Source organism: Asterias rubens, chromosome 6, assembly GCF_902459465.1.
Source record: "Asterias rubens chromosome 6, eAstRub1.3, whole genome shotgun sequence".
In the NCBI taxonomy this organism is placed as follows: domain Eukaryota; kingdom Metazoa; phylum Echinodermata; class Asteroidea; order Forcipulatida; family Asteriidae; genus Asterias; species Asterias rubens.
Genome location: NC_047067.1, coordinates 420796 through 437456, shown reverse-complemented (window position 1 = coordinate 437456; position 16661 = coordinate 420796). Strand labels below are relative to the sequence as shown.

Sequence of the window (16661 nt, the reverse complement as noted above, 5' to 3'; positions counted from 1 at the left end):
ATCAACATAATTTAAAAGCATTAAAAAAGGAAATATTGCATTCGTTGCCCAATTTCAACAAAGTGTGCTACCCCACATCATTGGATGACTTTAGGGGAACTTAACAGATTGCACAGCCTAGCCAATCAGGCTTAGCAAAGACCTGGGTATACAAAAGCATTTAGCATGAACAGGCTTGAAACACAAGTTTTATCTTAACTTTTGTGCTTTTACCCTTTAAAGCCATTGGACACTTTCGGTAAACAGTATTGTCCAAAGGCCCAAACTTCGTGTATCACAACTCATATATAAAATAACAAACCTGTGAAAATTCGGTCATCGGAGTCAGGAGAAAATAACAGGAAAACCCACCCTTGTTTCCGCACGTTTCGCCGTGTCATGACATGTGTTTAAAATAAATCCGTAATTCTCGATATCGAGAATTGAAATTCTTTTTGCTGTTACAAAAGTGTATAATGGCTTTAAGAGCATTCATTCTGTACACTTATCAATATTATCCAGATATTGCTAAACTTGGTCATTATTTGACTCTGCTATTGTCAAAAAAAATGTCAGGAAAAATATTAAGATGTTAACATGGGAAACGTTGAACAATGTCAATTGGGTACATGAGTTTTTCTTTGACCACTTGCTCTGTCCGAGTATAAGTAGGTCATATCTTGTGGCGGTTTGAGGCCTTTCCGTACTAGCTGCACGTGCCGCTATGGCCTCTAAACGGTTAATAAGGAAATTAAAGAGTGATGACGGGGTCTTAAGTGGCTATTTGAAATGAGCAGGGTCAAGGCAGTGCAATACCAGACTGAGCTAAAAGCTCTCAAACAATTTCCTCACTGACGTCTGTTTTGATCCCATTGGGATGTTTTTTGATGGATCCGTTACTACCACCGTTTGCGCATTTCTTTGGTGACGCGTTTGCGCTATTCCTACGGGATCCGTTACTACTTTCAATGCCGCATTTCTTTGGTGACCCGTTGATACTACCATTTGCGCTATTTCTTGGGGATCCCCTATTACTACCGTTTGCGCATTTTTGGGGGGATCCGTTACTACTACCATTTGCGCATTTCTTAAGTGAGCCATTACTTCCTCCATTGGCAGACTTCTTTTGGGATCTGGAACGAGTGTCACCTTCAGTCAAAGACCTCTTAAGTGACCCATTACTTCCTCCATTGGCAGACTTCTTTTGGGATCTGGAACGAGTGTCATCTTCAATCAAAGACCTCTTAGGTGAGCCATTACTTCCTCCATTGGCAGACTTCTTATGGGATCTGGAACGAGTGTCATCTTCAATCAAAGACCTCTTAGGTGATCCCATGCTATACATGGACATTCTCTTTAGCGTGTCGTCCTCGCTACCAACAGAACTCCGACGCATGATAACGTCACCCTCTGAGTGACGTTTGATGGCTGATGCATCACTTCCCAGGCGTGAGTTCATGTCGTATGTGTCTAAGGAGGAGATGCTTGGCAGACGTTTTGGGGCGATACCTTTTTCTTCCAGGATCTCCAGAATGCACTTGTGGATGAAGACGTATTGTTGCTAGAAAAAATAGATATAAATGGTCACCATCAAATCGACTTGGAGTTCTCAAAAGTATTATCTTTCAAAATATTAGTTTTCTCCAATTTGTTTTTTTGGAACTAAGTTAAATATTACAATCATTCCTAATATAATTGTTTCTATGTAATAATGAAACAAGGAACCTTCAAAGTGCCTTGCGATAAAATAGACTGCCAAGACCCAATATGACTCTCTCTTTCTAGAACCTCTTTCACCATGAAGCAGTGGAACCTACCTCTGTTTGCACCATGAAGCAGTGGAACCTACCTCTGTTTGCACCATGAAGCAGTGGAACCTACCTCTGTTTGCACCATGAAGTTACGATGACTCCTCATATCACACACAATGCGTAGAATGTCCACAAAGTTATAATCCTCCATGTGTCTCATCAGACGATCTAAACAAATGAACGTCCCAGTGCGGCCGACGCCAGCGCTGTAAAAATCAAAATCAAAACCATTGTAGCATGAATGTGGCCACACCAACAAATAAAAATAAAGTTGTAATACAGTGTCATGAATACGGAACACTAAATTTGTTTTATATTATTAATAACTTATTATTCATGTAGAGTTTTACATAAAATCTCAAAAGAATGTACAGGAAATCACAACAAAGTATAAACCATCAAATCAGTACACAAATAGTTAATAAAATCCCATTGAGTAATAGCACATAGACAAGAAGTAAAAACCCTAGAAGTAAAAACACTACAACTTTGTAATTAGTATTATTTATCTGGACAATATTTTAACAAGCATACCACAATGTAAGAACCTAACAGATGTCTACTTAAGAACCTTAGATAACTAAACAATTGTAAACCGAAATGCATTGCTAACAAAAAGAAAAATCATTTCAAAATTTACCAGTCAGTTTCCCTTGTGGTTTATATTGATATCTGACAAAAAGTCGCATCCCCTTAAGGTGATCCCCTGGCTGCCACTTCCCAGGTTGTATCGTATTTTGGGTGTGATCCCTGGCTACACGACAGTGAATGATTGTATGGCTTCTGACTGGCACCCCCGAACAAAGATATTGACAAAATAGGGACACCGCCAATATAGGGCTGGGTAGCTCAGTTGGTAGAGCGCCGGCACGCTAATCTGGAGGTCGTTGGTTCGAATCCCACTCTAGTCAATTCTTTGTTCAACCCCCAAAATCAATTCAAAATTTACCAGTCAGTTTCCCTTGTGGTTTATATTGGTAAAGAAACAATAACAGTGTAAGATCATCAAGGCAAGGACAAACATTAGAATCAGATGACAAGATACAAACTTATTCTAAAATGGCAAGGATTAGTAAATTTAAACCTAACCAATGTGAATTGGAAGCTGATTAACAAATACCCATGGCAGCTGACAAGTATTATGACTCATCAGTTCCGACCAGTTCCGACTATAGATGGATTGCAATAGGTGTCTTTGGCTGTCATATTTGATGAATTGTGCACGGGTGAAGAGCTACCATTGGCTGAAAGTCACGGGCAGCGCGTACATGCTGCACTTTTCTCTTGTTATTACATCAAAGATAGTGGTCGATGATGCATATTGCAATTCATCTAAAGCCGGGAAGATTCCAAAGTTGGGAAAGAACTCAGAACACCATTAGCCTTTTGAGATAGGGTGGACACTGTAGTGCAGTGTTTGGTTTGGGTGTATGCAGACAAAGGTACGCAAACCTACTAGAGTCATTGCAATGTGTACATCATATCTCAAAATGGATTTAATAGCTGCCTCTAGCTGCCGGGCAACCTCGGTAGTCTAGTTGGTAAGACACTGCTCTAGAATTGCAAGGGTCGTGGGTTCGAATCCCACCCGAGTAACATGCCTGTGATATTTTTTTCACAGGACTCGGGAAAGTACTGAGTATACAGTGCTAACACACATCGGTGTATGGGTAAAAACCAAAATTAATATTCAAAATGGATTATTGAACCCTGAAGTAGGTAGAGTCATAGACAAGCACCGGACATACATAAATGGATGTACATGTATGGATGTACATGTACACAATCATAATAACCTTGTAACACATAAAGACACACCGATAGAGTGTGCAGAAAATCCTCAGCAAGAGAAGCTGTCCAAACCCAGCTCCTCTCAGTTTCTGCTGGATTATTTATTATCTCCTTCGGAGAATTGTTGGCTCTGATTTTTTTCAGATAACAGGAAATGCTGACACATGTTGGTCCCTGAGGGGCCATAGATTAGTGATATTGCCCTGAGGGGCCATAGATTCGTGATATTGCCCTGGAAAAAGAAGGGGGGGCCGATGGTGTTTAGCCTGGGGGGGGGGGGTGATGGTGTTTAGTCTGTGATGAACAGGCATAAAGTAGTCATTATAGTCCAAGCTAACCTGTCAACCTCGTAATTAGGTGAATAATTTATATTTGTCAAGATTTCTTGATACTGTGTTACACTCAAGTCATTCCTTCAAGGCAATAGTTCTGTGTGCTGTTGCCCTAAATGTGGGTCTTTAGTGTCAAGTTTAACTTTGTGATGCACTCATTTTCCAATAGATATAGGAAAAGAAGTTACACATTTCCAACTTTATATGTTAAAATGGTACTGGTGACCTTGAGCAAGATACTTTACTATAATTGCTTTTCTCCACCAAGGGATAGAGGTTGAGGTTGATATTGTGCACAGTGTATACAAAAAGCCACCTGAGCACCATGCATGGCAGCCTGGGGATGTATACTCCCCAGGGAGCTGAGAAAGATTACAGTGACCTAACTAATGTAAAGCGCATTGATATGGTTATTGTGGAATGCGCTATATAAGAACTTGTTATTATTATTATTAAAGGTTGCAGACATTAGAAACTACAAACCTGCAGTGAACGATGGTCGGTGTTCCGTTGCTAGGAATCTGTTCTCGAACTGTGTGGATGAAATTTTTTAATGTGGAACTGGAGTCTGGTACCCCATGGTCTGGCCATGCAAGGTAGTGGAACTGCCTGACTTGCTTTGTGGTCTCAAACTGTAGGTTTAAAGTTACCAATAAATTATACAAACTAAAAAAGACTTTTCCCAAGAGGAACAATGGATTATTAATAATCTTGACCAAACGGTAAGGCAGTAATAACCAGTTTAATGGTCAAATGAAGTTCACTTCTGAAAAAGAAGAAGTAGGAATTTTTACTAGATATGACCAAGGCAAAGTTTAATTTGGTTTTTGGAATTGTTTGATTGTTTTAATCCTATATAAATGAAGTCGTATACAATAAAACTAACATGATTTACATTTCATGTAAAAAGGTAATCTCTGTTTTTAGATATTGCAAACAATCCAGAGCAAATATATCCACAGAAAGTAATCAATATAGGAATACACAATCTTTATAAGAGATCCCTACATTCCCTTTATAAGAGATCCCTACATTCCCTTTATAAGAGATCCCCACATTCCCTTTATAAGAGATCCCCACATTCCCTTTATAAGAGATCCCCACATTCCCTTTATAAGAGATCCCCACATTCCCTTTATAAGAGATCCCTACATTCCCTTTATAAGAGATCCCCACATTCCCTTTATAAGAGATCCCCACATTCCCTTTATAAGAGATCCCTACATTCCCTTTATAAGAGATCCCTACATTCCCTTTATAAGAGATCCCCACATTCCCTTTATAAGAGATCCCTACATTCCCTTTATAAGAGATCCCTACATTCCCTTTATAAGAGATCCCCACATTCCCTTTATAAGAGATCCCCACATTCCCTTTATAAGAGATCCCCACATTCCCTTTATAAGAGATCCCTACATTCCCTTTATAAGAGATCCCTACATTCCCTTTATAAGAGATCCCTACATTCCCTTTATAAGAGATCCCTACATTCCCTTTATAAGAGATCCCCACATTCCCTTTATAAGAGATCCCGACATTCCCTTTATAAGAGATCCCTACATTCCCTTTATAAGAGATCCCTACATTCCCTTTATAAGAGATCCCCACATTCCCTTTATAAGAGATCCCTACATTCCCTTTATAAGAGATCCCTACATTCCCTTTATAAGAGATCCCTACATTCCCTTTATAAGAGATCCCTACATTCCCTTTATAAGAGATCCCTACATTCCCTTTATAAGAAATCCCTACGGTCTCCTTATGAGAGAGCCCTTTAATCCCTTCTTAAAGGAGAGCTCTACCCACCATTTGAAGAGTAAAGTCCCTGATGCACCAATTCTCCATTTCTTCTTTATGACTCATCAGGATCTTAATGTCTCCATACAGCAAGGGAGTGTTGTCTTCGGGCCAATACTGATCGCATTTCACCTGAAGAAAAAGCAGAAGAAAACAAATGTCATATTATTAATTTTTTTTTATTCATTTCAATTTCCCTGGTTATGCAGCCAAGGACTTACAGAAAAGCGAACATATTCACTGCACTCGTCAAGAAGGAGGTTTGAGTTTAAGATGTGACAGAAAAACCCATGCAAACAGGTAGGGGCGTCTGAACCGACTACCTTGTTATAAAAATGTTTAAGAAACGGAAGGACAGGTTTAAGACAAGGATATATCGCACATTAGTAAGCTTTCAGACTGAAATTAAACAACCATGTTTTGTTTTCCTTTGCCAATCTTGTAAACACTGTTAATAACAATGGATAAAGAGCACTGATACACCTAAACTCATTCACCAGTTGTTCTAAGGGAGTTTACAAAATGCTTGCCCAGGTACTGACTGCTTACTCATGGGCAGTCAATTATCTTTATACAAGCCTCACTCCGTGATCATCAAGGCCATGAGTGCAGTGACCTGACCAAGCCAGGATTTGAACCCACACTAGTGACTAAGCCATTTGAACTTCAGCTCTGTGCACTAGTCGCCCCAACAGGACACTGAACTTTAGTGTCAAGTAGCAGACTGTCAATTTTGATATCCCCGATGCAAAACCAAAATTGGTTAAATCACTACGGTGACCGCTGCTAACACATTGGATATAACAAATAAAACTGCAAAGAGTAAGGTATAATGCAGTATTCTGAGATGGAACTTTGTTTTACCGTAGCTTTTTCGAGGAGTTGTGTGAGAATGACAATAGTAGCCACGTCTTGCTCCCAGACCATCCTCCATGTATCATCTACTGTTCCTGGCAAGGGGCCTTGACAGGCGATGTACTCCCTTGGTGAGTTGTAACCCTGGAAGGGGGGGGGGGGGAATAAAAGGAGTGTTATTAACCAGCATTTTTGAAAATGCGGGCTCGAGCAACTACAACCCCCAAGCATAGAACCTCATCGTCACCAAGACTAATCAACATCATGCACAATAAGAATAATAATAAAGAAATATATGAAGCACAGTATTGCCGCAAAACAGCCTCAAAGCGCTGTGTACTAAAAAAACAAAGCAAGATTAAAAGGCAAAAGACAATAGCAGATACAAAAATACCTATTACTGGAGAATGGACAATAATAAGTGACACACTCTCTTACGCAATGTAAATGGTTAAATACTGAAAACAGATAAAGGCAAAATACAATAGCAGAAAAAATGATTAAAAGTAAACAAATTACATCCAGCATGTCCAGGGAATGTGTTGTCTCTAAGATGATGGGAACAATAGGTTGGCTTGAGAGCATTGTGCGTAAAGCACTTGCCTCTAATCATAGTGACCCTAGTTCAATTCCTGAGTAGGGCCTTATCTGAATAAAGATATGCCTTGGTTCTCTCCTGTGTCTTGAGGTTTTCTTTCTAGGCCCTCTGGTTCCCCTTTTTCATTAAAATATTTTGATTTCAAGTTGTGTTCCATTAATGGAGTCGTGTATGGGTCAATGTAACTGGCTGTCAAAGGTGGCTTTACATTCCTGTAGCTCGGCCCTGTTGTTTGTTCCATTAATGGAGTCATGTATGGGTCAATGTTACTGGCTGTCAAAGGTGGCTTTACATTCCTGTAGCTCAGCCCTGTTGTAGCAGCGTCCTATGCAATTCAGCTTCTCAGCTGTAAGTCAAGATCAATAGTCTAAAAACTATTATTAATCATTACTATTACAAAAAATACTTACAGGTATGTAATTAGCATTGATATAGTCTGAACCCTCAACATCATCCACTGGACTCAACATGACTCGAGTTCGATCAACTGCAAAAGAGAAACGAATATATATTGCATTATGATAATACCTCGGTCAGTACTGGCACGGAAATTAAGAGGTCGGAAGTTTAAGTCTCGGTCTGGTCAAAAATTTTGTTCGATCCACAACCATTTAAAATTTACCCACTCAAATTCCCTTGTTACTTAATGTTTAAAATAAAAAGTTGCATCTCCTCATATCGTCACCTTGGATGTGATCCCTGGCTATACAGCAGTTACAAGTTGAATTGCTACTGACTAGCACCCCAAACAAATTTATAAAGTAGGGAGACGGGCAACATAGGGCTAGATAGCTCAGTTGGTTAGAGAGACTGCCAACATATGGCTAGATAGCTCAGTTGGTAGGGTGCCAACATAGGGCTAGATAGCTCAGTTGGTAGAGTGCCAACATAGGGCTAGATAGCTCAGTTGGTGAGTGCCAACATAGGGCTAGATAGCTCAGTTGGTAGGGTGCCAACATAGGGCTAGATAGCTCAGTTGGTGAGTGCCAACATAGGGCTAGATAGCTCAGTTGGTCAGTGCCAACATAGGGCTAAATAGCTCAGTTGGTAGAGTGCCAACATAGGGCTAGATAGCTCAGTTGGTAGGGTGCCAACATAGGGCTAGATAGCTCAGTTGGTAGAGTGCCAACATAGGGCTAGATAGCTCAGTTGGTTAGAGAGACTGGCAACATAGGGCTAGATAGCTCAGTTGGTAGAGTGCCAACATAGGGCGAGATAGCTCAGTTGGTTAGAGTGCCAACATAGGGCTAGATAGCTCAGTTGGTAGAGTGCCAACATAGGGCTAGATAGCTCAGTTGGTTAGAGAGACTGCCAACATAGGGCTAGATAGCTCAGTTGGTAGAGTGCCAACATAGGGCGAGATAGCTCAGTTGGTAGAGTGCCAACATAGGGCTAGATAGCTCAGTTGGTAGAGTGCCAACATAGGGCTAGATAGCTCAGTTGGTAGAGTGCCAACATAGGGCTAGATAGCTCAGTTGGTTAGTGCCAACATAGGGCGAGATAGCTCAGTTGGTGACTGCCAACATAGGGCTAGACAGCTCAGTTGGTAGAGTGCCAACATAGGGCTAGATAGCTCAGTTGGTTAGTGCCAACATAGGGCGAGATAGCTCAGTTGGTAGAGTGCCAACATAGGGCTAGATAGCTCAGTTGGTAGAGTGCCAACATAGGGCTAGATAGCTCAGTTGGTAGAGTGCCAACATAGGGCTAGATAGCTCAGTTGGTTAGTGCCAACATAGGGCGAGATAGCTCAGTTGGTAGAGTGCCAACATAGGGCTAGATAGCTCAGTTGGTTAGTGCCAACATAGGGCGAGATAGCTCAGTTGGTGACTGCCAACATAGGGCTAGATAGCTCAGTTGGTGAGTGCCAACATAGGGCTAGATAGCTCAGTTGGTAGAGTGCCAACATAGGGCGAGATAGCTCAGTTGGTAGAGTGCCAACATAGGGCTAGATAGCTCAGTTGGTAGAGTGCCAACATAGGGCTAGATAGCTCAGTTGGTCAGTGCCAACATAGGGCTAGATAGCTCAGTTGGTAGAGTGCCAAAATAGGGCTAGATAGCTCAGTTGGTAGAGTGCCAACATAGGGCTAGATAGCTCAGTTGGTTATAGAGATTGGCAACATAGGGCTAGATAGCTCAGTTGGTAGAGTGCCAACATAGGGCTAGATAGCTCAGTTGGTAGAGTGCCAACATAGGGCTAGATAGCTCAGTTGGTTATAGAAACTGCCAACATAGGGCTAGATAGCTCAGTTGGTCAGTGCCAACATAGGGCTAGATAGCTCAGTTGGTGAGTGCCAACATAGGGCTAGATAGCTCAGTTGGTTAGAGAGACTGCCAACATAGGGCTAGATAGCTCAGTTGGTTAGAGAGACTGCCAACATAGGGCTAGATAGCTCAGTTGATAGAGTGCCAACATAGGGCTAGATAGCTCAGTTGATAGAGTGCCAACATAGGGCTAGATAGCTCAGTTGGTGACTGCCAACATAGGGCTAGATAGCTCAGTTGGTAGAGTGCCAACATAGGGCTAGATAGCTCAGTTGGTTAGAGAGACTGCCAACATAGGGCTAGATAGCTCAGTTGGTCAGTGCCAACATAGGGCTAGATAGCTCAGTTGGTGAGTGTCAACATAGGGCTAGATAGCTCAGTTGGTAGAGTGCCAACATAGGGCTAGATAGCTCAGTTGGTCAGTGCCAACATAGGGCTAGATAGCTCAGTTGGTCAGTGCCAACATAGGGCTAGATAGCTCAGTTGGTAGGGTGCCAACATAGGGCTAGATAGTTCAGTTGGTAGAGTGCCAACATAGGGCTAGATAGCTCAGTTGGTTAGAGAGACTGGCAACATAGGGCTAGATAGCTCAGTTGGTGAGTGCCAACATAGGGCTAGATAGCTCAGTTGGTCAGTGCCAACATAGGGCTAGATAGCTCAGTTGGTCAGTGCCAACATAGGGCTAGATAGCTCAGTTGGTAGAGTGCCAACATAGGGCTAGATAGCTCAGTTTGTAGGGTGCCAACATAGGGCTAGATAGTTCAGTTGGTAGAGTGCCAACATAGGGCTAGATAGCTCAGTTGGTTAGAGAGACTGCCAACATAGGGCTAGATAGCTCAGTTGGTCAGTGCCAACATAGGGCTAGATAGCTCAGTTGGTAGAGTGCCAACATAGGGCTAGATAGCTCAGTTGGTTAGAGAGACTGCCAACATAGGGCTAGATAGTTCAGTTGGTCAGTGCCAACATAGGGCTAGATAGCTCAGTTGGTAGAGTGCCAACATAGGGCTAGATAGCTCAGTTGGTCAGTGCCAACATAGGGCTAGATAGCTCAGTTGGTAGGGTGCCAACATAGGGCTAGATAGCTCAGTTGGTCAGTGCCAACATAGGGCTAGATAGCTCAGTTGGTAGAGTGCCAACATAGGGCTAGATAGCTCAGTTGGTTAGAGAGACTGCCAACATAAGGTTAGATAGTTCAGTTGGTCAGTGCCAACATAGGGCTAGATAGCTCAGTTGGTAGGGTGCAAACATAGGGCTAGATAGTTCAGTTGGTAGGGTGCCAACATAGGGCTAGATAGTTCAGTTGGTAGAGTGCCAACATAGGGCTAGATAGCTCAGTTGGTGAGTGCTGGCACGTTAATCCCAAAGTAGCAGGTTCTATAAATTTGTCTTTGTTTAACCAAAAATTACTTAAAATTTACCCATTCAGATTCCCTTGCAGTTTATCATTTGATTATTACAATAGTAGCAATTTCAACTGCAAATTGGTTAGATCTAGTCCCTTTGTTTAAACAGAATCAAAAGAAACTTGACTTACATGGGAGAATGTTAGTGTAGCGATTCTTACTAACATTTGCAGCCAGCACAGCGGCATTACTGGATAGTTTACGACCCACTTTAACCATAACTTCATATTCCTGTGAGAATCCATAATGACAATGGGCATTCATTACTTGGAAGTCATGACAGAAGTCTGTCAATAGGACCGGACGGGAATTCCGCTGCCGGGTTGATGCGCGGGTCATCATCCTGATGGGTAATGGCTCCATGGAGTGAGCTGGCTTGTAGCGTCCGTATGTACCTCTGGAAAAAATAGTCAGAACAGAGATTTATTGGAAGCGCGGTTGATTTAGACGTCTTCCTGCATCATCCAGAAGCACTCTGCAATAATGCTAAGAATAGAAGTTAAGAACCCAGTAGAGCGGTCTTTCAGTTTCCGATCTAATGGATGCAGAACTTCACAGAATTAAGCGGGCTCTTGGCGCTCCGATGATGACAAACAAATTTCTCAGATAATTTTGGCACCCCGAAGAAAGATGTTGACAAAACAGGGAGACCGCTAGATAGCTCAGTTGGTAGAGCGCCAGAGTTTGTTGGTTCGAAACCCACTCTAGTCAATTCTTTGTTCAACCCCAAAAATCAAGTGTAAATTCACCTGTCCAATATGTTTCTATTGACGTTTAAAGATCGCAAGGAAGAGTTTGAATGCAAAATTTTCTGAGATGTTGATAAGAGTCTAAAAGGTTTGAGGACTGTGTCTGCTTCTTGGCACCTACCTGAATTTGCGTATCATGATTATGCTAATGAGGACAAGGACGATAACAAAGAGCAGGACCAGGATGACACTGATGCCTACAACAACTCCAGTGTTATCCTCCGCTGTCAAGAAAACAACAAACATAAATAAAGACACTAAGAACAAGTATCATTTTGGAAACATCGCTTGTTTTCTTGATTTCAACAGATCTAAAGAAATCTTCAAATGTGACTCCTTGGCTCAGTGTGACAAAGAGTTCAGATTGATCTTAACGATAGAGAACATGTCTGACACTAGGATCAAGATCTTTGGAGGGAAGCTAAAATGATGGCATTCCAATATTTAGATAACCCTGGAGTTGTAGATTCAGATCTTTGGAGGGAAGCTAAAATGATGGCATTCCAATATTTAGATAACCCTGGAGTTGTAGATTCAGATCTTTGGAGGAAAGCTAAAATGATGGCATTCCAATATTTAGATAACCCTGGAGTTGTAGATTCAGATCTTTGGAGGAAAGCTAAAATGATGGCATTCCAATATTTAGATAACCCTAGGGTTGTAGATTCAGATCTTTGGAGGAAAGCTAAAATGATGTGATTCCTCCCTGGAGATATAGATTTCAAGGAACTTTAAGCGACAGTTTCCTAAGCACTAAAGAAACACATTGTAGACCTTTTCCCTAAGTTGAGCCCTGTTTAGGAATCCTTATACAAAGGTTTACTTCTACACAAGATTGTAGACCTTTTCCCTAAGTCAAGCCCTGTTTAGGAATCCTTATACAAAGGTTTACATCTACACAAGACAAAGATCAATGTCCACATTCATGGCCCAACTTGAAGTGGAATTCTACACTTGCATGGCCCTGTAAATCACACATTTCTTTGGGATGCCTAGTGGCACAATTCATGGTAAGTAGAGCCATGACATTAGGCCCAGAAGTACTACAGGCAAATTGTGCACAATGCCTCCCTGTTTTAAGTATCATTATGTGGGGAAAAAGGGTTGTTTAACTTACGTAAGAGAACATGTCTGGAGAACGGAGTATCGGAGTAGCCGGTTTTAGTGAACGCTCGGAACTGGTAGCTGAAAATCAAAAGTAACATTCATAGTTTTTGAGATTACTAAAAACACTTTTAAAAAAGTTGTTTAATGTAAATTAAAGGCAAAGTATACAGGCCTTCAATTATTTGAACTGTTTAATTATTCTAAATGTAGAAATATATAATAAAACTAACATTTAAAAAAATGGTCGTATTTTGAGATATTGCCGAAAATCCGGACTCAATATGTCCACGCAGGAAGAATAATCCATAATAGTTACCAACAGTAACACTTCTGGAGCATAAAAACTGACATCTATTTTTAAAAACCACATTTCTTTGTTTTTCAAAGTGCTTTATAATATTGAAAGACTTCAAATGTTTTTATTGCCACATACTTTAAGATTGATTACCAAACGTACCTTCCCTCAAATAACAAGAAATATAGTATCATTTGGTAATAGAACAAGAAATAGACTGAAATATTAGAATATGCAAACATCTTGAGCGTTCTTACACGTATATTCTGTTGTGCTTCAAGGGTCCATTACAATAGACGTCTTTATTCTCTTCAGAGCAGGACTCTTCACCAATGACAATCGTTCTACTAGCGTAGGCTTCTCTCTTACCGGATTCTACACACAAACAATGAAATGTGTTTGTTCAATTAACTTCTGGTTTGGGTTTTTAGGCACTGTTTGATTTCCACACTGGGTTAATGTGAGCTACAAAAGCATGAGCTGTTTACTCCCTAGGGAGCTGAGAAAGATTAATAGAATGTTATTGGCCAAATGACTGGACACTGATGTTAAGCGCATACGCTATTGTTAAATGAGCTATATACAAACTAGTTATTAATATTTTCAATATAATACTCTTTTTTATTTTGTGACTGGTTAAATAATAACAATAATAAAGAACACTTAGTGGAGCGTCGGTATTCGCCTAAAGAAGGCGCTCATGTCCCTTGAGTTGAAGAGAGAAAGACCAATTAGGACTGAGGATTGTGTGAGTATGCTTGTTTGAACAGGTGAGATTTTAAGTTTGTCTTGAATGTTGTGATGGATGGAGATGATTTGACAGTCAGGGGTTGTCATACCAACCTACCAACCTGTACAGTTTCTTGACCGATGGCTACTAGTTATATAAGAACTAGTTATTAATATTTTCATTATTTAGTGGATAATACTATTTTTTTGTGACTGGTTGTCATACAAACCTGCAGTAAGATCAGCATAAGAGTAGTGTTCAGCAATCTGGTAACGTTGTATTGTTTCTTGATCGATGGCTACTGCCCATGTACGAGTCTTTAGCCCTTCAGTCAAATTCCCTTGGGTCGGCAGATCAGCGTGGCTAACAGCTGCACAAAAGACAAGATCAAATAAACCCCATAAATGAAACTGAGATACCAGAATGGTTGTTGACAAATGTTTCATTTATGTTAAAAAAGGGTCTGAATAAAAAACTGACATTGCTGAATAATGAAATTGACAGAATTGGGAGACCACCAGCATTAGGGTTGGATAGCTCAGTTGGCAGAACGCTGCTCTGGTCAAGTTGTCTTGGTTCAACCAAAAATTGATAAATACTGGAGTTACAGGAAAATATTGTTTTTGAAAGATTAAATACATTTCAAATCTGTGTTTTTGTTGAACCCCATCTGGTTCTGCGAAGCCGAACTGAGCAGGAAACCACTCATAAATGGTATGTGACATGGTTCTTTGGCTGGTCACCTTATTCTGGTTAGCATAGTTGTGTTGTGATTAGCTATAAAAAATTACCAAATGAAATATTGTACACAAAGATGGTAATGAAATATAACATCATTGTTTGATTATAGACTGAAAGCTCACTGATTATAAAGTTCACAAGCTAGAACCATATTTTTTGTTTGGATTATTTCCCTCTGATTTCAGCTGATAAAGTAACATATGAGGACAATACATATAATGTGTTTACATGCTGAACAATTTGTATGGGTTTTTACAATTCTCTAATGACTCACACAACGGATTCATCCTGAACGGATTCAGCCCAAGTTTTCACAGATCTGTTGTTAATTCATGCATACGGTAAATCAAACAAAACATGAACACTGTCTGCTTCACTTTGGTAAAAACCTTCAAGATTGAATTTTTCTGGTGTTGGGATGGGTCGAACACAATTAAAAAAACCACAAAAAAACAAATACTGTTCTTCCCCCCTTTTTCTTGTTTGCGATGACACATGTGACTTAAGGCTAGGGCCCTCCCAGCAGAGGAAATGAGTTAAAATTGAATCACCTCCTGCTTCTGCAATCAGAACAGTGTAGTTCACAATATCCCTCTCAGAGTTGTCAAAGTAGGACGTGTCAAAGGTCACAGGGAAGGTGTAAGGAGTGATGTCATTGGTGCTACTCGGTGCTTTAGGAGGGTCATCATCGGCTTTAGGGTCTGGAGAATAAAGGCGTTTAAGGTTTAAGGTGAAACTCATTGAGCTTCAAATAACTTATTACTGCTAGACAGAACGACAAACATTAATCTGTTGCATGTCATGGTGGAGTGGTCAAGAGCACTGGCTCAAGCTCTGGTGTTTCTGATCAGCAGGGTGTTTAATAATAATAATAATAATATAATATTGAGTTTTTATATAGCGCTTTTTCACTCCCTACGGGTGTCTCAAAGCGCTTCAAGATATTACCCCTGGTCACTGGGCCTTTATTCACTCCTTAAACCATCTCAGCTCCCTGGGGAGTATACAGCCTCGTGCAACAAATGCGCTACTCGGCTAAATCAATCACAAGAACCATCTCTGCCCTCACAGGTACCCATTTACCCCTGGGTGGAGAGAAGCAATAATAGTTAAGTGTCTTGCTCAGGGACACAAGTGTCACGACCGGGATTCGAACTCACACTCTGCTGAACAGAATCAGCAGAGCTTGAATTCGGAGCTCTTAACCGCTCGGCCACGACTCTTTGTTTGAGTCCCAGTGATGACACTTGTGTCCTGAAGCAGTTTTAGGCAAAACTTGTTGAGCTTCAAATAACTTATTACTGCTAGACAGAACGACACACATTCATCTGTTGCATGTCATGGTGGAGTGGTCAAGAGCACTGGCTCAAGCTCTGGTGTTTCTGATCAGCAGAGTGTTTGTTTGAGTCCCAGTCATGACACTTGTGTCCTTAAGCAAAACACTAAATAAACACAGCTTCGTCCTTTGAATGGGCCAAAGGTCCCATGTGTTGTGAATGCACGAAAAAGAACCAAGTATAGAAGGGGTTTGCCGAAGTGTTTTTGGATTGATTGGCAGCCTAATGTGCCACAGAACCTTGTTAAAGAGTCAGTCTTTTACTTCAACATTGCGATCTCAAGATGATATGCCCTTTATAAGAATGGTTAATTATTATTAATCTGAAGGTCATAGGTTCAATTCCCGCTCTAGTCAATTATTGAAAGCATTCAGAATGAATTAGCAGAGAACTCACAATGGGAGGTAGTTGATTTGATGACCCATCTCAATCTACTGATGAGAGTATCAGACTTAGCAGTCAATGTGATGTTGTATCTCGTACTAGTCTTCAACTTAATACACCTAAAGTCTGTTATTGAAGAGTTCACCTCAACTTGGTAGGTATCACAGGCAGTCGAGGATCGGATCTGATCTGCCTCGCAGATCCCGATGATGTATCGATCCACAATGCCCCTAGGGGGTGTCCAGGCCATGTGGAGCAGACTGTGGGTAGCTGACTTGAAGGTGATTGGACCAGGGACAGCTGGTGCTGCACATTTAAGAAAGGAAAAAATAACAATTGGCATGAAAATATGACTCATTGTACAAATTGTGGCCAAAGATTTTATCATAATCAGGGCTCCAATTTACTGGCCAACCTTATTCTTGTAAGCTAAAATTTGAAATGCTTTGCTGTTACTTGTGCTTAAGCAGCTCTATGAAAATGTGGCATT

At 40.8% G+C, this 16661-nt stretch overlaps 1 protein-coding gene and 1 non-coding gene across 3 annotated transcripts in view; one reads left to right on the top strand and one right to left on the bottom strand.

Moving 5' to 3' along the window:
- Positions 1–393: 393 nt before the first annotated feature.
- The window catches only part of LOC117291531 (tyrosine-protein phosphatase 10D-like), a 33426-nt gene continuing 17158 nt past the window's right edge, over positions 394–16661 (bottom strand). For both annotated transcript variants that reach the window (XM_033773309.1, XM_033773310.1), the window contains 13 exons: positions 16184–16477; positions 15002–15151; positions 13939–14079; positions 13237–13354; positions 12695–12762; positions 11699–11801; positions 10960–11225; positions 7574–7650; positions 6575–6709; positions 5720–5842; positions 4397–4545; positions 1861–1996; positions 394–1540 (listed from right to left, as the gene is read on the bottom strand). In XM_033773309.1, the coding sequence (XP_033629200.1) occupies positions 815–1540; positions 1861–1996; positions 4397–4545; positions 5720–5842; positions 6575–6709; positions 7574–7650; positions 10960–11225; positions 11699–11801; positions 12695–12762; positions 13237–13354; positions 13939–14079; positions 15002–15151; positions 16184–16477 (2486 nt within the window). In that variant the 3' untranslated portion in view covers positions 394–814. The remainder of the gene's footprint in view (positions 1541–1860; positions 1997–4396; positions 4546–5719; positions 5843–6574; positions 6710–7573; positions 7651–10959; positions 11226–11698; positions 11802–12694; positions 12763–13236; positions 13355–13938; positions 14080–15001; positions 15152–16183; positions 16478–16661) is intronic.
- On the top strand, positions 2629–2701 carry Trnas-gcu. The gene has a single exon. It is a non-coding gene; the product is annotated as a tRNA-Ser (tRNA).